The sequence below is a fragment of the Epinephelus fuscoguttatus genome, linkage group LG8 (genome assembly GCF_011397635.1).
Source record: "Epinephelus fuscoguttatus linkage group LG8, E.fuscoguttatus.final_Chr_v1".
NCBI lineage: Eukaryota > Metazoa > Chordata > Actinopteri > Perciformes > Serranidae > Epinephelus > Epinephelus fuscoguttatus.
The window spans coordinates 12931162-12951528 of NC_064759.1; the positions used below are offsets into that span (position 1 = coordinate 12931162).

Consider the following 20367-nt stretch of genomic DNA (forward strand, 5'->3'; position numbering starts at 1 on the left):
GGGTTTTTTAATATGTCTAGTTTTATACTTGCACACTCATTTACATTTTTTTTTTTTTTTTTTTTTTTTGCTGGCACACTTTCTCTCAACATGTAAGAACAAGCGCGCGCTCATGTCTCAAAGTGCGCGTGTGTTCAAAGCTTTCCCAACAGACAGATGTACTCAAGCCACACCCTGAAACTTAACTCACTTGAGCAAAGAATGGAAAGATAGTGTTCAGTAGAAAGGAAACTTTTGGACAAACTGCCAGATGAAGGCCTGAGCAGCAAGAAACACACACGTTGTTATATTTTATTTACATTTATTTGTAGCTTTTCACATTAAAATCCTGCTTTGCCAATACTGCAGCTTCTGTTTGTGCCCGGGAGGAAGATGACAGACATCACAAGATGCTTTTCCCAAGTATTACACAAGCCAAGAATACATAATGCTTACACACACTCTCTCTGTTTTCACACAATGCATTCCCATTCTGCAACTCCCTTGAAGACCTGTAAGCACAAGCAGCTGCGAGTGTGTGTGTGTTCTGGGAAACAGCAAGGACTGGTTCTAATATTGCTGTTCAATAGTATTCTCTGACAGAGTCTGTGCCAGTTTGGCAGCTGCAGGTGAGAGGACAGGGTGAGAAGAAATACAGAGAGACTGGCAAAAACAGCGTTGTGCACTTGAAACAGACTTTAGGGTGTTTTCCATTTGGCTGTTTTCCCATTTTCTCAAACTACATGGCACACAGACAAGCCAGTGACAGACGTGAAACTGTAACAGAGTATCTGAGGGCTCCCTATTGGCTGAACCCCCCATGCTTGCTTGCGAGATGCCCAATCAGCTGCCAGAACTCCAGGAAGTTGAGCTCTCCATCATTGTTATTGTCCAATGAGCTCATGAGCTGGTCAATGGCAGTGGGGTCGGCAGCATTCTGCAGGAAAACAGAACGACACTGCGTTAAATACTTAAAAAAAACAACAGTGAGAGTCAGTGTGGAGCAACTGGGATGTTACTGGTGGCTTGTGTGGGGCAGTGAGGCAGAGGCAAGCTGACACCACTGGCACGTACGCCAGTTGAAAAATTAATGCAACGTCAGCAGAGGTGGTTTGGCACAAGGAGCTGTGGCTTTGTCTCCATCTAGTGGCCAGTGTGGTTATTCCTACTGTTCATGAGAGGAGAAACACATGGAATTTTCCACACTTGGAAAAGGCAGCCCAGGATTTTTTGTCAGGCTTCAGGAACTACTACTTTCTGCCATTGTGCTCTGGTTAAACATGACAAAACAAAAACCGTGAGGCAAGTCTCTGAGGGGTGGCGACTCTTCCTTTATGACACACTCATTGTTTTTGTGGAACACGGTGAAACATAAAATGTGAAGTTATATCCTGTCCTAACATGAGATTTAACTGCTCTAGATCACAGGAGAGAGTCAAATACTGAGATATTCAAGCACACATTTGACTCACAAGTACAGTGAGACCACGTTCATTAAAAACCGCCCACGTAAAAGACCAGAAGTGGCCGTTTGCACACAAGTATGACTAACAGTTAATTATATGGGCACAGAAAAAAGAGCCAATGTGGCATCCAGATGATTTCAATATGAATCTGGCCTTATGAGGAAGCTTTGTTTTTTGCCTGAGGCTGTATCCACAAACATTCTCGGGCTCTCAGAGAGCTCCTAACTTAGCCTTGTTACAAACTGTAAAGCCCTCACTCATCTCTGTACGCTTTACTCCAGGGCTGGTTGGCCTTCTTTGACCTTTCATAGGCTCAGTCACTGGTATTTGTACATTTATAAAGCCATACGGGGTAAGTGCACAGACTGAGCTGGTAGAGAAAGGTTTTATGTGTTCTGCTCTCCTCACTTTTAACAGCCTTCAAAAAGATTTCAGACACAGAGAGAACTGGTCTCTTTGCCTGATTTTAAAGCTCATGTAAGTACTGGTAAAAGGATAAATGAATAAGTTGGTACTTGTCATTGTATGCAGGTATTTTAATATTTTGTTAATGTATATCTTCTATGTGCTGCTGTGTTGGCCAGGTCCCCCTTATAAAACAAGACTTTACCTGGTTAAATGTGGGTTTAATTAAACAAAGAAATTACTAAAAAAAATCCTGATAAGGAGTCTGAGCTTAGGAGTGATCTGAAATTGTATGTTTAAATATGCAAATTATGCATCATCTAATTAAATATGCACTATTTTGCTTTTATTTTCAGAACAATAATCTGAACACTGGATAAAGCCAGGTTCAAATTTTTGCTTTATGTTTGTAGACATATTAGACTCAAAGGTTTTTGAGGAGGGACCTTTGGATATCTCTTTTTATCACTCCATAAATCAGAAAATACTGTTTTATATTTTGTTTTGCTGTTGCTAAAATATCCCAACAACAAATGTAAAAGCACTCATTATACATTTTGCTCCTGTGCTCAGGTTGTTGAAATTCACACAATATGTGGATTGTCCATGTATAGCTGCTTTATGTCTGGACTTTCAGAACCAAAAACAGTCAGTTTGGATTCCCAAAATGTGTCTGCTATGAATGAAATGTGAACAAACCCCTCTTTAAAAACCTCCACAATAAAGACAGGAATACAGTTGGAGAGTCTGGAGTATACACATGCTACAGAAGTTGAGATTTTTGGGTATGAGAAAAAACTCAACTTGAGAAAAACAACCTTTAAAGATATGTCTTGTAAAATTCCATACATATTAAGACACAAAGAAAAGAAAGAAAGAAACTAGGGCAAAAAATAGATAAATATAAAAAATAAAAATAAATAAAACACCGAATAGATATGACCACGAAACTTCTTCTGGTGAATTATTTATATTAAGACAATTATTTTTTGTATTACAAGTTTTCTGAAATTGTATATGCAAATGAGGCATTATCTAATAACGTTCACTTTTTGCATTAATTTCCAGAACAGAAATCTGAACTAACATAAACACCCAAATGTGTATTCTAAATACTGTCTTTCCAATAGTCTGAAAGAGGACATGTAGAGGCAAAATAGCCTAAAATCTCAACATTGACTAGTGCATATGATTGGTTGACCAAAAAAAAATCCAAACACTCTTTGTAATAGTAAATACAGAATTGTCAGTGAAATCAATAGGTCTAATCATATTCAGTCTCTTTTTTAGAGATGGTGTAATAATGAAAACTATTAAATCTAATAAACATCTCTGTTGAATTAATTGTAAGCCACTCTTTACAAGTAGCTGACAAAATGTGACAAAACACAGGGCTGCAGTACCTGTGCAGTCACTTATCACCATGTTAATAGTTGTTATATTAATTTGCTAATGTTTATTTACCACGCTGGTAATTTTGGCACTTAATCTATTGTCACTCAGCATTTGGAGAATATTTCCCCACCTCTTTGTCTGTCTGTCATTTTTACTTCTGCTTAAGAAACTCTAAAACCTTCCGAAAAGTCCACCACCCTACTCCGGACAGCTTTTCAACTTAAGAGCTCTCTCAAGGGCTAAAATGCTTTTTGAATAACTCACCAGGATCTGGTCTTAACTGTGAAATCATAATTCTAGGAATTTATGTGGAGTGTTGTTCCTTGGATCATCTAGAGAATTGTTGCCTGTTATGAAAAGACAAACAAGGCGTTGTCTTGTTTCTAAATACCTCACCAATGTCCCAGGCTTTCTGTGACCCTGAGCCACTAACCAATGAGTTGTAAAGACAAAGATCTTCAGGCTTAAATACATACTTTTAACCTTAAAACAGGCCAAACAGGCTTTTCCCCAAAACTAACTCGACACTATAGCTTCTATCAAATTTGACCTTAAAAGGGGTAAATAGTGCATTTGTTGGGGACTTTTTTCAGGCACGTATTAATGCACATTTAGTGCACTAGTGTACATCTATTGCAGCAGGACAGTGTCAGATGTTAATGGTAATGAAGGACCATGTCACAATCTGCAAAGTGTGGCTGGCTGATGTGTTTTTGGACAATCATGGAGTTCTATAGCACAGAGGAATGAGCTGTATCAGGCTTTGGATGCGTGCTAAACACTATGATGAGTTCATTGTTTCGGTCTTTTCATGGAATTAGTTGACAAAAAGCAAATTATAAAACATATCTCATATTACTCTTTAATATTAAAAAAGAAAGAAAGAAAGAAAAACAGACCTCAGCTGGAGTAACAGGTAACATTCCTGCAGCATGAACCAGAATATTTGAGAAACATTGTGGACCAAATAACAGACAAACAAAAATTAATGAAGTTTCAGGGGCTCCCCTGGCCTTTACCTGCAAAATGTCTAGTGCAGCAATGATTAATTGATCAGTTATTAAATTAATCAGCAACTAATTTTATCAACCTTCATCAGTTTGAGTAATTTTGTTTAAGAAAAAAGAGGTCAAAATCTCAGATTCTAGCTTATTAAATGTGAATATTTTCCGGATTCTTTACTCCTGTATGACAGTAAACTGGACATCTTTGAGTTGCCATTTTAGAACATCAATTTGGGCATATTGATTTTTTTCTGATGTTTTATATACTAAACAACTCATCAACTAATCGAGAAAATAATCAACAAATTAATTAAATTAAAAAATAATCATTAGTTGCAGCCCTAAAAATGTCACTCAAATGAACATGCACTGACTGGGAGGAGAAACAAAAGAAGATGCAATAGTAACTGCAATAACTCCAAAGCTGACAAAAAAACATTAAGAGACAAACAATGTCCACAAAGAGACATAAACAGCCAAAACAAGACACTGAATGACCCCAATAAGACACAATCTGACTACAAAGAGACACAAAACAACCATAAGGAGACGAAAAAATTACCACAAAGAGAACCAAAACTAAAAAAACAAGAAGCATGACTACAAAGAGAAGTAAAAATGCAAAAAATTAGAAAAAAAAAAAACACCACAGTCTGTGTCTTGCTCCTGTGTAGGAAAGCTGTCATGGCCTTGCATGTCTGTGCCCAGGAGCCCATTGCCTCATAATCCACCCATGTATGCAATAGCTACTAAAGTGACAACCCTCCACACACTGAAATGTATTACACCAACAAGCAAACATATACAACTACACAACAGTGGTACACCACAGCAGTAATGGTGTTTGTTAGACCTACAGTCCTCACCTTGACAAAGCTGGGGAGCTCTGATTTGACCAGTCTGTGGAATTCATCTCTGCTCAGTGTGTCAGAGGAACCATCGCTACCAGCATGCGCCTTGAACTGGGCCACCAGCACACCAATAGCAGACTCCATTACAGATCAAGAGATGGACAGGGAGGGTCTTCAGGCCAATACTTCAAGAGAGATAAAAAAAAAAAGGAGAACTGCTGTCGATCACAATGATAATACATTTCCAAAATACAATTAAGATATAATTCAGATTAAGTTAGAAGAAAAACAACGGCACTTGTAACTAGAATTTAATCTGACGACACAAATCAGAGAGACTCACCAAGTCAGGTGTGTGTGTGGTTAAACTGTGAGGACACAAGTCTTCCTGGTCTTTTTGTAGCCAGCATGTCCTGGTAAAAGAGATGAATCATTCACTTATTTCTCTCTATACATTTACAGGTTGTGTTTGACTATGTATTGGAATCAGTAAAAATGTAAACCATGTTTCCCAAACTCCGCTGACCTTTTTCCATGACATGCTTGCATTTTCAGATGCAATCTCAGCGTGTAACTGCTCCCTGGCAGGATATGGGTTGCTGGATGAATCACCTCATTCAGGAAACCGCAGACTAACAATCGGAGTTAGGATGGTTTAAACACATTACAAATAGTTTAATGTTTTGCTCAGTTCATGCCAATGCACAGACAATAGTTTCACATTTTTCCTTTGCTGTGTGTGAGCGTGCAAAAAGCTGCAGAGAGCGAAAAGAGAGCAGTAAATCAGATATAATTACACAGTCGGTGTTGCAAAAACTTTTGAGAACGAGACACTTGGGTTTCACCTCGGAAAAGTCGTATCATTTAAGCGGAAGCTCTGACAGGATGTGCACAATTGGCGTATTAGGGAGGCAGTTAGTGCTGACAAGCACAATAACTTTATCATCCAAATATCCCCGCGCCTAGTTTTCTTGTCTCAGCTGCATGACACACACACACACAGATACACACACACCTATATCCCCATACACCTGAAACAGCAGTCTTCACTTCTTTTTTCCTCCATTCCCCCGGCCATCGTTGAGGAAGCAGAGAGCAGCTACTAAGACAAAATAAATGGCTTACAGAGCGGAGAAATCACATACAGTGGTATAAAAACATCAGGGTTTTCTGCGGGGCGCTGCTGCTACTTTTCTTATGATTAATGTTTTTGTGTCTAAGGATTTGTTGATCTATATTTCAGAACATATTCCATACTTCTTGAATTGGTTGATTGCCTGCTGCACCCACTCATCCAGCCTTTAAAGTAGATGCATGCTTTAAATGTTTCATGCAAATAAATAAAAAAACACATGTGGGAAAAGCTCAAGCGGTCCTTAAAGTCATACACATATACAGGGTTGATTTATAGTGTCTCGTTTCACAGGCTTTATTAGGTAGTTATTCATTACAGAAGAGTGTGCGTTAGGGAATGTGAAGCTGCTTGAGACGTTGCTTTTCCACAGAGGCAGCAGTATAAATTGTGTGTTTCTGTTTGTATATGACGTTCCTGCTGAAGCAATAGTGGAACAGTTTCACAATATTATCAGGAGGAACGACACTTTGCTTTGTTGTGAGGGGCTAAGTATCAATACTTCTCACATGCAGAGAACCAGTTATTTATCTTTCTCACATAGGATCAGCCACAACATTAAAACAGGTTATCATCTTGTTACATCTTTGTTTTCATGTGAATACCACTTGACATGTACAACCTACCCAAACACCATTGCAGACCAAGTACACCCCCTAATGGCAAAAGCACTCCCTGATGGAAGCAACTCCCTCTGCCTAAACAGCTCAGAGCCAAGGCTGATCCAAGGAGGCCCTACTATCAATGGCTTTGGCTCTTGGGTACCGGCATGTCCCACAGATACTCAATCAGACTGGGATCTGAGGAATGTGAAGGCCAGGTCAATGTCCTTTGCTCTTTGTCACTTTCTCAGGCCATTCCTGAGCAGTTTTAGCAGTGTGGCATAGTGCACTGTTTTGCTGGGAGGGCCACTGCCATTAGGAGCTGTTGCCATGAGGGGGTGTATTTGGTCTGCAGTGGTGTTTGGTGCATGGCAAGTGGCATCCACATGAATATTAGGATCAAAAAAAAAATTACGTATATATTTGTGTTGTATTTGTCATCATAACTCAAAATATACTCAGTTTCTCAAAGTACCTCCAGAAAACAGGATGTTGAAAATCTCCTGAGATTAATATTCTGGAGGCTTAATCAGTAAGATGTTGAGTAAAAGCATTTTGACATTTTTAAGTAATATTTCATCTCATGTTACTTTAAACACAGTTTAACCACAAATTATGTAGTTTAACAATATGATAGACTGAAATGTATCCTTGCGCCTCCTCTTTGCCTCAGTCAGCCATGCTTGTTAAAGAAGGGGACGTGGCTCTACTACAGTCCATTTTAGATGTGGAACACTGTGATTGGCTCATAGACATCAGATAAGCCTGTGCATTTGGGTGGAGTCAGATGACAGTAATCTTAGATCTCTAGACATCTTAGAAAAGTTATGTCCATTGGAACGGACGGGGGATCGGAACGGGTTAATGTTGTGGCTGATCGGTGTAGTTATGCAACCGTACTGATTGACAGTATTTGTGTAAAAATGATCAACATTTAACCAAGGCAGTACTCCAGTTTCTGGTTTAAACAAACACTCAGTGACTGAAGAATGTGAAATCATCATAATTCATCTCACCCTCTTTTCTTTCTTTCTTTTCCTCTGCTACCACCAGCCAAGGTGTTGCTCCACCCATCCAGATACAGGTAATATAAAAGTGAAGAACAGCGGGAAAAGTATCCCAGACGAGAAGTTAACACCAGTCTGGCAAAGGCAACCCAAGGAGAAAGGAGCCGATTCGTCTGCAATGGCACACAAAGTAATACATCACTTGTGTTGTATTGATCTGTCAGCAAATTCCATCTTTTTACAGATTCCACTGACTTTCAACAGAAACCGTGGGGAGAACTGTTCAAACAACCATTAACTTATTATTAATAATCAGTAAAACCAAAGAGCTCACCTTCCTTTCTGACCTCGCAAAAATCATCAGGACGTCTAAATCAAACAGGATGGAATTCAGATGAAGACCTGAAATCATGGTCTGGTAAAATCAACGACAAACATTTTAAAGATGGAGTAAAAAGAAGACAAAAGCAAACGATTTCATCACAGGGATGAACCCAATTTATTATTCTGCTCTTGTGACAGTAACAGGGCCAAATATGAACATCCTAACGTACAAGGCTCTCTAAGCTGCCCCTATGCGCTTCTTCATCGACGCCCTTTGAAAAACACTCACTGTGTGGCTGCAGGCCCTTCAATCAACAACATTTAATAAGTTAGCCATGCCTTTTTTTTCCCTTGGAAACTACGTGCCATGACCTCAGCGCCATGACAAACCTAACCAATAAAAACAAATGTTACATTCATAACCACACAAAAAATTAAGGACATTTTAGTGCACAACATAAGTTCCGTACCTGAAATGAAACATACATGCTCAACATGTCAATATATTATGTGCCAACCAAGTATATTTGTATCTATATTACGCCCACCTCTATAAAATAAGTTAATTATATGTGTCTGCATGTCAGCATAATTCTTAAACACATTTAATTCAATATGTACAAACAATCAAAACAAAGAAAATCATAGCTAATTTTACACAAAATATCCACTAAACCTTTTTCAGCATTTCACGCCACCCTTTCTAAGCACTAATGATTTAAAGGTAATCTGACATTAAGAGCTAGGCTAAAGAAATTAATACATAAAGATGGCATTCTCTAGGTACAATGTATGATCAGTGAAAAAAGGTAGACTTCATCAGTGCAGAGTGCAGTTTGCAGAGGAAGAGGTGCAGTGTCTCGATAAGACTTTACAGTATCTATTCCTGCATGAAAGTCAAAGCAGAGTAACATCCAACTCAATCTAACAGGTTTAATCCCCCTTATGCAAAAGGAAAAAAGTAGCAGAAAAGTGTGTGCAGAAATGACTTTCACACCAACAGATTACATTAGCTGCAGGTGAATAAAAAATGTGTGGGGTTTTCTATGGATTGAACACTTGATTATAGAGCACACAAAAGCTACGTAATGTATGCGTTGTGCTTCATTATTATCAGTAGCATCTTCTCTCTTATGTCCATTCAAGATGCAAGGACTTCCTCCATTATTAAGTACTAGTGTGTGCATGTGCGTGAAAAATACAAAACAACCCCAAAAAAGGTGAAATCAAATTACAAGCTGAACTTCTTGGACAACAAATGTAAGGGGTAAAATAAGATCCCGTAAAAAGGTGTGACAGGATGATAAATGTATACTTGTAAGCATTTGTGGTCCAATATAAAATGTTCCCTTTGAATAACCTCTCATCCGTCATGACTGCTCTTAAGCTACTTTTGACAGATCCATCAATTGTGTCACATCATCAGCCACGTCCTCGTCCGCTCTCCTTCCTCCACTCCCCTTTGGATCTCTCCTCTTTCTCTACTGCTCCTGGCGCCGAAAACTTTTTCATGACTTCTTTTTCAAACTCTTCCATTTCATCCTCTATGGCGCTATCCTCATCGTCCCCGTCGTCATCGTCTTCCACCATGTCTTCCAAGATATCTTCCAAATCTTCGACGAACTCCTGAAAGCTCATCTGGTCGTGGACAAAGACTCCGTCCCTGAAGAATTCGGTGGCTAGCTTTTTGAGCTCCTCTCTTTTGGAGTCATCCACTCCCGCCCCCTCTGCCTTGGCTAGGTATGTTTGGAGGATGGCCTCAAACTCGGGCAGAGAAACAGGGAGCAGACCCTCAGCTTGAGCGCAGGTCTCCAGTGAGTCACACTGCTGTGGTGGTTTGGGGCTGTGTTGAAGGCGTTCTCTCTGCTGGGTCCAGTACTCAGGCTGGTCCAGGGAGTGTCGGCTGTGTGTGTGAGGCAGCTTCCCGTCTCCCCACAGGTGCTCTTCCTTGTGGACATTAAATCTGTGCTCACCTTTGTGTTTTTGGGGGCTTGATTTGTCCTTTTTCCACTCTCCTTTGTGATTTTTGTCTTTCTCTCCTCCTCTCTTCCACTGTTCTTTCTTTTCCCACTGTTTCCTCTCGTCTGTCCACTCCTTTTCATCTCTGCCATTTTTACTCTTCCGCTCATGCTCATTCCACTGTTTCCTCTCATCCCTCACTTTCCTTTCTTTACCGTGATTTTTGCTGTCTTCCCACTGTTTCCTTTCTCCCTTTCCTTTCCATTCCTTACCATAATCTTTGCCGTTTTTATTCTTCCAGTTACCGTCTTTCTTCTCTCCTTTTTCTTTCCAATCTTTCCTTTCCCATTTCTCTTTGCTACTTTCCTTGAAGCCATCTTGGCCCTTCCTCCACTCCTTCTCTCCCTTCAGTTCCTCCTTGCCTTTGTGCTTCTCTCCACGGTCTTTTCCTACCTTCCAATCATTCCTCTCCTCCTTACCCCTCCATTGTTTGCCCCCATTCACTTTCTCATGCTTTGCCCTGTTCCAGTCTTTCTCCTGCTTTCTTTCTTTTCTCTCACTCTTCTCTATCCACTCTTTCTTTCCTTCCCTATCCTTCCATGGCTTTCCACTATCACCTCTGCTAGCCTTGTCTTTCTTCAAGTCTTTCTCCTTCCATTGCTTACCTTCCTTATCTTTCTCCTTATCAAACTTTCCTTGCTCATGTTTTCCCTTTTTCCATTCTGTTTTACCGCCATCTTTCCGATCCTTTTTCTCCCCTTCCTTCAAATCAGATTTATCTCTCTCTTTCCACTCCTTCTCGCCAATTTTTTCCTTCTTCACATCTTTCTTCTTCCCCCTCTGGTCATCCCATGGCTGCTTAGTCTGGCTTTCTGTAGATCCAGCTGTGGCCTGCTTGCTGTCCTCTGGCTGGCCACCGGAGGGCGATGTGGTGGCCTTTACAGGTGCTTGAGCTGCTTCACTGGCTGCTGAAGGAAACACAAGAAGTCAGTACAACTACAAAGATGAGAGGTGAGCATTCAAGTGAGAATAACAGAAAAAGAAGAAGAAAGGAGGAAACACGCTGCACCCTCCCTTGCTGTCTGATATCTATAATCCTTCTACATCTTCTACCCTCCTCCATGTGCCCTCCCTACTTCCTCCCTCTGTCCCGCTGTACCTGAGGAGAGTTTTAATTCAGTCACAGTGGATCTCAGTGTTTCTAGTTCTTTCTGTAGGGCCGGGACAGACTCCAGCTCTCTCTTCATCCTCTCGTTCTCTTTCTGAAGGACAGGGAGAGATGCCATCTCTTTCTTCAACCTACTGTTTTCCTTCTCCACCTCCTCCCACCGCAGACGCTCCTTTGCTCCCTCTGCTGCCTGTCCCTTGGCTACTTTTAGCTCTTCGTTCTGTGCCTGTTTGAAAAAAAAAAAAAAAGGAACAGGAAAAGAGGGTCCTGTGAGAATATTACAAACTCAGTGACACGTTTATGCACAGACACACATTTATGTATATATGTATACTACGCACACACACAGACACACAGAGATAAGGTGAGAGACAGAATGGAGTCACACCTGAAGTTGGGCTTCTAGCACAGAAATCTGCTGGTTCCCTTTGGCTAACTTATTTAGAAGCTCTGTACTGTCAGCATCTGCTGCGGGCAGAGGAACCTCTGGATTAAGCCACTCCTGTCGACAAATTGCAGACAGTGTACAACACAATGGTAAATTTAGATGACTTCTCAAAATTTCTATTGCCAGACGGCAGCAGTCAAAAAATTAGAGAACAGTACATGTTGATGAAGCAGGAGAGAACAAAAGTCCAGGGAAGCACAGTTGGTAGACAATGCTGCCAGTGTTGTGGGTGGTCTCCTGCTGGGCATATCACACTAAAAATTCATGTGGTGGTACTTACTGTGCTGTAAACTCGGCGCTCAAATGGTATTTATAATGAACAACAGAAAGAACACAGACAGAATAGAAGGACAAAAAAAGAAGTGACAAACTGACGTCAGACTGACCTGTTTTCCTGGTACCTCTGCATCCTTCAGGTCCACTGTACCATAGTCACTCTCTGCAAATGTATTACGCAAAGCTTCATGTTCATATAAATACATACACTTACAAAGAACAAGAGCAAAAGCTTTTCATATTATGGAAAAACATGCCACCTACCCAAACAACAATCAAGGCTTTAACAATAAAATCTGTACTCTGAGCTGAATAAGGGCATGTATACACTGTATAATATCTAAAATGAAAGATCATGGACAATATATTTATTAAAGGTTGAAAACTGCAACTTTTCAGTTTAAACCTTATCCTCCATGTTTTGACACTGATCATGGTAGGAGCTATTTATAAAAACCTAAAAGAACATTTGGTATTTAAAGTTATGGTAGTCAAGCTTAAAATTATTGGTTTACATTGCAGTGATGCAGAACAGTGTTTTCATACAACAACAGCAAATAAGCCTCAGCGCAAAAGTGCATAAATCCTTCCCTCTCTTGCTCGCACAAGTTTAGAAGCGTGCAGGGCTTTTAAAATTCACTTTCAGAGGAATATTTCACCTGCAAGATGACCATTGATATACCAATTAGTCACCGCATATTATGTTGAATTTGTGAACAAAACTTTTCTTTTTCTTTCATGCCTCCATGATGAACAGAAAATCCAACAAAGATCATTCTTAATAAGCTGGAGTAAATGGGGACCACGTTTAACGGCAGCAAAACTATACATACATGAAAAAAAAAATCTGTTGACAAACTCTCATACAACTTATGCAGTATAATCCAAGTCTCATTTGTCCAGCTGTCTGCTTAGTAATTCCTAAACACATGCATTTTCGCTAAAACGTTCCAATATTAAACACTTCCGCCAACGACAAATGCACCCTGAGCATGCCTGAGCACGCACCTGTGTATGAGCTCTGCTTGAGCAGAATTCAAACACACGTGCGTGCTTGGGCATGCTACTTGGCCGTGCATGAGATTGTTTGTACTGATGGGTTTTAGCGAAAATGCATGCACAACTGGATAAATGAGACTTGCATTGCACTGCAGGAGTTGTGTGAGTTTGTGAACGGATGATTTTATACAGTTTTACTGTCCCCTTTTACTTCAGTTCATGAGTAATGTCCACCTTTTTTGGACACGTCGTTCACCAAGGAGATGTGAAATAAACAAAGTTTTCTTTATGAATTCAAGGTAACATGCAGCGAGTAATTGTTATACAAATGGTCATTTTGTGGCTGAAGTATTCCTTTAAAAAGGTCTCTGATGCAAAACAATTTCTTCTGCATGCAGTCATACATACAAACACATGCTGTGGGCCAGAAAGCACTCATTCGCTCACTCACACACATAACGTACCCTCATCCAGGTCCATGAAGATACCTGCAGGTATAATACACCTCAGTCTCAGAGCACCCTTTGTCTAGTTTACTGCTAGTAACTCATCATTTTCCTCTAACTCACTGCTCTCTAACATCTTAAAATTAATCTAAAATTCATTTACAGAGTAACGGGCAAAAGAAAACCTTTTCATAAGGTCATATGGGGATACCAACCTGAGAAAAAGATGGTGCCAAGGCCCACCAGGATGACAGCACCCAGGATGCACTTGTTCACAGAGAACCCGCTGTCTTCCTCCCGCTGTGGCAGCTGAAACTCTTCCTCTCCTTCCTCTTCCTCCTCCCTCCTTCCGATCCGCTCCAGAGCTGCTAGGAGAGACCTCCTTCTCCTCACCTCTGGCTCTGCCTCCTCTCCCGTCTTCTCAGTCCTCTCCTCAGCCACAGGGGAGTCTGGGGCAGTGGAAGGGAAGAGTGTGAAAAGCTGTTGTTAAAGTATTTTTTTGACTTTCACTTTGCAATTTGTAGGTTTAATCTACTCGACATTACCCCCAAAGCATAAACGTTCAAAACAGTTGTTGTAAATTAGAGGATTTTATTTTCTAACACATTTATTATTTTAAAGCTGTTGCAAATTATTGGGCACAAATTTGCTCTTGCAGTTTCAAAGTTGATGTTAGATAGCACAGCAGCGATGGCGCTGTAAACGGTCTGATGCTGCAGTATACTCCTCGCGGGAGATAAGACTTGCTTCTTTATTGGCTCTGCTGTGCATGGCACGCTGGTTAATTTGCTCTGTTGCCATTCCTTATTTTCCTTTAAACTGCATAGATAAGGCTTAAATCTTGAATAAATCGTCTGGAAAGTGATTCAAGTGATTCATTTTGGAACTTCTGGCACTGAAGTTTCTAAACTATTTGCATCACTATTTTTTGTAGAAGAGCAGTGGCACTATAAATTGGTACTGTAAAGAACTCTGACACTGAACCAGTTGTTAAACAAAAGGTGTGTGGAAAAAAATGCACAACGGAGCAAAAGAAAACTCATTTTTTAATGCTGTAGCTAGAAAAAGAGCTGCGGACCAAAAGCACCACACTGCAAAAAAACTTTAGAGGCCCCGGTCCCTCTGAAGCCAATTTACTTCTGCAGGGTGTCATGCAACTAAAAGTTTCTCTGTCACATCATGCTCCCTGCCTCGTACCAACCACAGCCTCTGCAGACAACCTCCTGGCCCAGATACTGAGCAATTCCATAACCAGCTGGTCCACCAAGTGCACTTCAAACACAAACAGTACATACAGCTTAGTCTAAAATAAAAAAAGGAAAGGATACAGGCATACCAGGTGATAATCTAACGACAAATAAAGAGTGACACTAAGGTCAATATAATATTAATGTAATAACATGATAAAGTTTTCATACCTGCCTGTTTACCTGAGTCAGTCCTTGGAAACAGGTCAGGCTCCTCCCCTTCCTGTTGGTGCTCCTCCCCATTTAGCTGATGCAGTGCCCCATCCTGCGTGTGCCTCTCTTCGTCCTGCGTTAACTCTACCCCTCCCAGAGTCTCTGTGCTCAGCGTTGAGGCTGGGGGCTCATCAGGGGAGGGGGTTATGTGGGTGTAGGAGTCAGAAAATGAATCGGGGTCAGAGCTGGATTGTGCTGGGCCCTCAGGTAGGCCCTCTGACTGGCTGAGTGCATCACTGCCAGGGACAAAGCTGTCAGGGACTTCCAAAGAGGTGGGAACAGAGGCATCAGTGACAGTGATGGGCTTGGCAGTGTGTTGCTCTGTGCTCGTGTCTTCACTTAGCTCTGCTGTTTTGTCCTCTGCTACCTGGGTAAAAGAATCAGGTCATTAATATTCCTTAAGGTATTACACTGCCAGCCAAAGGATTTAGAGCTCCCTTTTAAGTTTTTTGGATTAAATTCAAACAATGCTCCTAAATTTGACACTCTGGGCAGAGAGTTAGATAAGAAGTTCTATACCTCTCTAGTATCAGGACAGTAAATATAAAGGTACAGTCAGCAGCTGTTCATTTAGCAGCAAAGACTGAAATAAAGGGAAAGGGAGCAACCAGCACCTCTACAGTTTACTTATTAACATGTTACATCTCTCTTTTTTCTTTTTAATCCAAACAGAAAACAAAGCATTTGAACATCAGTTCTTGTGAAACAACAGTTCACTGTTTTACAAAGGGCTGTGTTCTGGACTATTTCTTGAAAGGAGCCAGTTGTTAGGCAACCAGTGGAGACTACAGGATGTTAGCAGTCGCGACCAAGAAATAGTCCAGGAAGATATTGTTGCCTTGTAGCTGAGCCAGGCTAGGTGCTAACGGTCTTTATTCTAAGCTAGCCAGCTGCTGGCTATAGCCTTATCAGCAGGGTTCCCACGTTCATGAAATACCTGGAAAAGTTATGAAATAAGAAAAATGGTTTTCCAGGCCTGGAAATGGTTTAGAATTAACAAAATGTTTTGTATCTACATTGTTTTGGCTATAGTTTAAAATAAGTTCAAAAAAATACCCTAAAACTAATTCTATCATCAAGCGGCATACGTTAAAAACAACCATAAAAAAATTGTTTGTTTAATAAGAAATAAATGCATGCAAATTTGTCAAAATTTAAATCTAAATACTAGTCAAACTGCATTGACACTAATATGATCTTCAGTTTTACATCCCCCAAAATGGAGGGCACCCTCAGCGTTTTGCAAGGTGACTATTCGCACTTCTGCTAACTTGTTTGCTTATCTGCAAATGCCTCGGAAGTACGTGTTTAATAATGTATGGCCTACCCTTTTTAATCTACTTTAATAAATTCACGGAAATGGCATAAAATATTATGGAAAGGTTTTTGAAATTCATTGGTAAAACTTTGTGGGAACCCTGTATGATATTCTCATCAAAATCTATGTCAGAAAGTCCATCAGTGTAGCTCGCAAAAATGTCGCACTATTCCTTTAAATTAAAAATATATAAGAAATAGGTATAAGTGGCATGTTGGCGACTTTCTGCATTGTAGCCACTGCTACAATCAAAAATATGCACACTTTTTTAAAAAGTTCTTTGAATAGAAACTAGAAACTTAAAATTGTTTTATACCTTCATTAAAGGAGATCTATGCAAATTTCAAAGCATATGACTTCTCTGCTAGCCAGCAGCTAACAGTGCTAACTCCATAAACAGTGCTAAACAATGTCAATGGCTGACAGTGCTAACGGTGTTAACCAGAGGGAACTGGGGGGTGGCTGCCGTCCCTATATCGGTGGTAATTGACATATGACTGCAGTGCCAAGCGACAGCGATGATCTAGCCAGTGAGGGAGCTTGACTTTATTCTCTGCTCAGAACACCATCACTCCACTGGATCTTGAATAGAAAACAGTGGTTTGCTGCTGAATTACTGCTCTGAATGTTGCATAGAGGACCTTTAAGCTGTAGCCTGGTAACAGCTGAAGTGAGTCATCCTCTAGGTATAAATACTTGGGTTATAATGTGGCTACACACCCACTGGTCAATTAGAATCAGGCACTGCTAGTGCCTATGGTATTAACAGTTTAAAGGCAATTCAGAAAGAGTATTCAACCACAGCATGGTATAATTACAAAATGGAGAACATAAAAATGCCTTCATTGGCCAGTCATAATTAAATATTCAGCTAAGCTGTGTAACAAATAGTACATTATCAAAAACAATGTGTACTGCTGTCCTACCAGGTGGCCCTCCACAGGGAGCCCCTCTGCAGGCTCTGCACCGTTTGCAGGCGGGTTCTCCCCAGAACCTGACTCATCAAACACAGAAAAACAGGGCAAGGAGGACGACTGTTAGAGCAACAGTTTAACATTTCAACTGGGAAGGCAAATGGGAAAAAAAGTACAGATTAAAACTTGGAAATTAGAATGGGTTTGTGTGCTGGAAATATGTTTTTTCTTCGCTATAAATAATCTCACAATCCTCAAATGTATTGTGACACACACCTGCTGCACATGTAAGGCCTTCCTCATGGTGCTCTGTCCCCTCTGCCAGAGGCCTCAGGGTTTCAGCAACAGTCTCCTGAAACACAAACACACAGACATTATTACTATTTAGATATTATTGCAAGTACAGTTCAGTCTTTTACTATCTTGCTTCTGAGCGTCAGCAGTGACAAAGCATCACTCTTTTAAACAACAGCTCCTGCCAAAGTGCCATTAAACAAGGCAGAGTGTTCATGTGTGTGTGAGTGTGTGTGTAAAACTAACCATCATGCCAGAGCCTCTTAAGCTAGTTTGCCTCTCTGAGTAACAGTTAAAATCATAAAAAGAAAAGAAACAAAGACAGTCTTATTACAGAAACCTACTTCATATCCAGGTGACCCAAAAGAAAATCAATTGGGACAGAGACTTTTCTTTTTTAAAAATAATGCATTTTCATTGAGGTCATGCACAGTGACTTCCTATGCTCTTTACAGAGTGGTGATACCTCAGAAGTGAGGATGGTCCAGCTGTTGTTAGCACTGCTGCCGCCAGACATGGCCCCCTAGAGGCTTTGCCTGTCTCCTGCAACATAAGAGGAACATAAAACAGGTAACATGATTAATAGTAGTTCACAGAGAAGAAGTCAAATTAAATGTGTACTCCTTTGTGTCTTCATACGCTCTGCATCAAAGCTGGCTGTGTGATTTTCCAACAAGGTAAATCCTAAATTGTGAAAAATAGAATTTTGGTTTGTTAACAGTGCACTTGTTACTGAAGCGACAGCTACACAGCCCTTAAGTGAGCTGGCGTATTGTTCAGAGGCCTGCCACAAGAAACAGTGTGAGTACTGCAGCTTAAACACATTTACATCTCCTGTTTACCCATGCGCAGGATTTGAATACATGCCTTCGCTATTCAGCCTCACCCATTCTGCCAATAAAGGAGCTACTGTAACACATTGCTGTGTGTGTGTGTGAGAGAGAGTACATGTGTGTAATGTGTGCAGGAAGTCCAGCTCCCTGGAAGCATTGAGTTCGTCATTAGTAGTTTGTGTGTGTTTCGGGCCTTTGGTCACCCTGGCTTTTGACTAGCTGTGAAATGTTTTGGCACAGGACTCTGGTAACTAAGGCCAGCACCATTCTGGGGAGATACAGACAGCAGAATGGGCTTTCCATTTCAAAGCTACTGGTCTGTTAATCTCTACAAACCACCAAATGTGAACTGTATAACGAATACACGTATTCCCTGTATGACTTGCCTGGGAATCACAGATTTTACGGTAGGATAAACATATGGTGCAAATGTTTCCCTGAATCTACTTCTGTAGTAGTGACCAACACATCTCTTTCCAGACTGAGATCACTCAAGCGGAAACACAAACTGACATTTCAATTTCACCTCCTGGTCAGATACAAATGTCAGGTATTACAGCTGTATAAAGCCTTTACTCTCACACAGCAGAGGAGGACATAGCAGAGATGCATATTTATCAGGCGTAGTCTGGCTTTCTTCAGCGAATGCAGAGAGCTAACCACTTATATTAACACCACATTGTCTGGGTAATGACACACTTCACTCCCCAAATTCAATTCTCTCCCAGCTCTGCAATTTAGGTCTCCTAATCGAGTGCCTCCCAAGAGAAGTCTACTGAATCTAGCCTAGGGCCCTAGGAGCATTGTGGGGCATATAGTGGAATGGCTTAAATAGATACTGGCTAAATATAGCCACCATGAGATTGACTAGAGACAGAGGAGGGAGCATGCAGAAGATGGCCATGGGGAGCACAACAGAAGCAGAAATGTATTCTAAGGACAGTTTTAAAAGGATTACTTAAACTGCATCACAAAGCCGATGGCTTTTAACAGAGAGAAAATAAATTTCACTGCCTTGCAGTCTGTTTTTACTCTCTGATTTTTTATGAGAAATATCCAATATAACCTGTAAAGCTCTGGGAGTCTGGGCTTCATCATATCTTCATACCCGTCATATTAAAAGATGCATGACACCTTGCCTGATCTCACTTTATTAACATCTTTTCAGACAAATAATAAGCTACCTTCAGTTCAGTTTATGTGCCACCTAAAATGCAATAGGCAATAGTGGACACCATTTTTTCTTGAGCTTAACAGCCGTAGGCCTTATTTTATTATCCTCGTCTCAGCAGGGAAAAATTACCAAAAAAGGTCAAGGGAATAAAATACAGGACAGGCCATTAGGACAGCTATGTTGGGATGTCAGTAAACGCACCATAGCTAGCATGTTCACACACAGCATCAACAACAAAGCAGCAGCTCATCAAATTATGTTGTAGCTTAACGTTAGATATACTGCTTTGAGAAAAGGGGTGTGAAGCCTGGGACAGGAAATGTCACATGAGAAACAACATAAACAACAAGTCAAACTCAGAAATCACGTTTTCAACGTATTAAAGGCCAGTGTACGTAAGGTACATCAACATATGTTTTAAAAGCAACGACATGTTTTAACATTAGCCGTTAGAAACAAAACTTTTAACCGTCATGTCGAGCAACCAGGAAAAAGTGAGATAAACGACGGTGGCAACGCAACGGAAGAACAAACAAAACAGACGTTGTTACTTTAAAGTAAACAAACACTAAGTTACATCCAAATTTAGGTCACTCTTACCGTGTTCCGTCGCTTTACTTCAGACCCCCACTGCCTGTCACAGATACAGCAGACACTTCTGAGTCTCACCATCCAACTTGAGAACTTACAAAGTGCCTCCTGAACTTGCATGATCCACGCGCTCCTCGTCCAATCACAGACGGCGTCAGCTCTAGTCCCGCCCCTCGCCCTCCTGCTCGACCAATGGCATTGCGGCGGCGCCGCTGTTCCTCGCTGGGAAAGGCTCCAAGATGATTGACAAACGCAGGTGATGAGTATGTGAAACATACATGTTACATGCGATAACACCACCAGTCCTCGGCATATAGCGCTG

At 40.8% G+C, this 20367-nt stretch overlaps 2 protein-coding genes across 9 annotated transcripts; both read right to left on the minus strand.

The window, feature by feature from the left end:
* Positions 1-309: 309 nt before the first annotated feature.
* Positions 310-8176, minus strand: LOC125892823 (protein S100-A11-like). The gene is made up of 4 exons (XM_049583091.1): positions 5627-8176; positions 5444-5513; positions 5116-5285; positions 310-916 (listed from the first exon to the last, which is right to left on the minus strand). The coding sequence occupies exons 3-4, from the start codon at positions 5242-5244 to the stop codon at positions 782-784; spliced, it is 264 nt and encodes an 87-aa protein (XP_049439048.1). The 5' UTR covers positions 5245-5285; positions 5444-5513; positions 5627-8176; the 3' UTR covers positions 310-781.
* Positions 8177-8311: 135 nt separating this feature from the next.
* On the minus strand, positions 8312-20207 carry pbxip1b (pre-B-cell leukemia homeobox interacting protein 1b). Of its 8 annotated transcripts, XM_049583086.1 has the most exons (13): positions 20055-20136; positions 17914-17990; positions 17694-17728; positions 17430-17505; positions 17166-17233; positions 14880-15288; positions 14659-14733; positions 13677-13910; positions 13480-13503; positions 12127-12179; positions 11681-11794; positions 11284-11518; positions 8312-11092 (listed from the first exon to the last, which is right to left on the minus strand). In XM_049583086.1, exons 3-13 carry the CDS (start codon positions 17697-17699, stop codon positions 9588-9590), a joined length of 2799 nt encoding a protein of 932 aa, XP_049439043.1. In that variant the 5' UTR covers positions 17700-17728; positions 17914-17990; positions 20055-20136; the 3' UTR covers positions 8312-9587. The 8 variants fall into 8 exon arrangements, with proteins under 8 accessions (XP_049439043.1, XP_049439047.1, XP_049439046.1 ...); XM_049583090.1 differs by lacking the exon at positions 17694-17728 and having other exon boundaries at positions 8312-11089; positions 11428-11518; positions 20055-20207; XM_049583089.1 differs by lacking the exon at positions 17694-17728 and having other exon boundaries at positions 11428-11518; positions 20055-20207.
* Between the last annotated feature and the right edge of the window lie 160 nt (positions 20208-20367).

Excerpts from the sequence above, each read along its gene's own strand:
- pbxip1b (XM_049583082.1), bottom strand. The coding sequence starts at position 17,964 with ATGTCTGGCGGCAGCAGTGCTAACAACAGCTGGACCATCCTCACTTCT. Across the intron at positions 17,234-17,429 it reads AGGCCTTACATGTGCAGCAG|GTTCTGGGGAGAACCCGCCT; the intron begins GTGTGTGTCACA and ends TTGATGAGTCAG. Across the intron at positions 14,734-14,879 it reads TGACTCAGGTAAACAGGCAG|TGCACTTGGTGGACCAGCTG; the intron begins GTATGAAAACTT and ends TTGTGTTTGAAG.
- LOC125892823 (XM_049583091.1), bottom strand. The coding sequence starts at position 5,244 with ATGGAGTCTGCTATTGGTGTGCTGGTGGCCCAGTTCAAGGCGCATGCT. Across the intron at positions 917-5,115 it reads AGCTCCCCAGCTTTGTCAAG|AATGCTGCCGACCCCACTGC; the intron begins GTGAGGACTGTA and ends GTTTTCCTGCAG.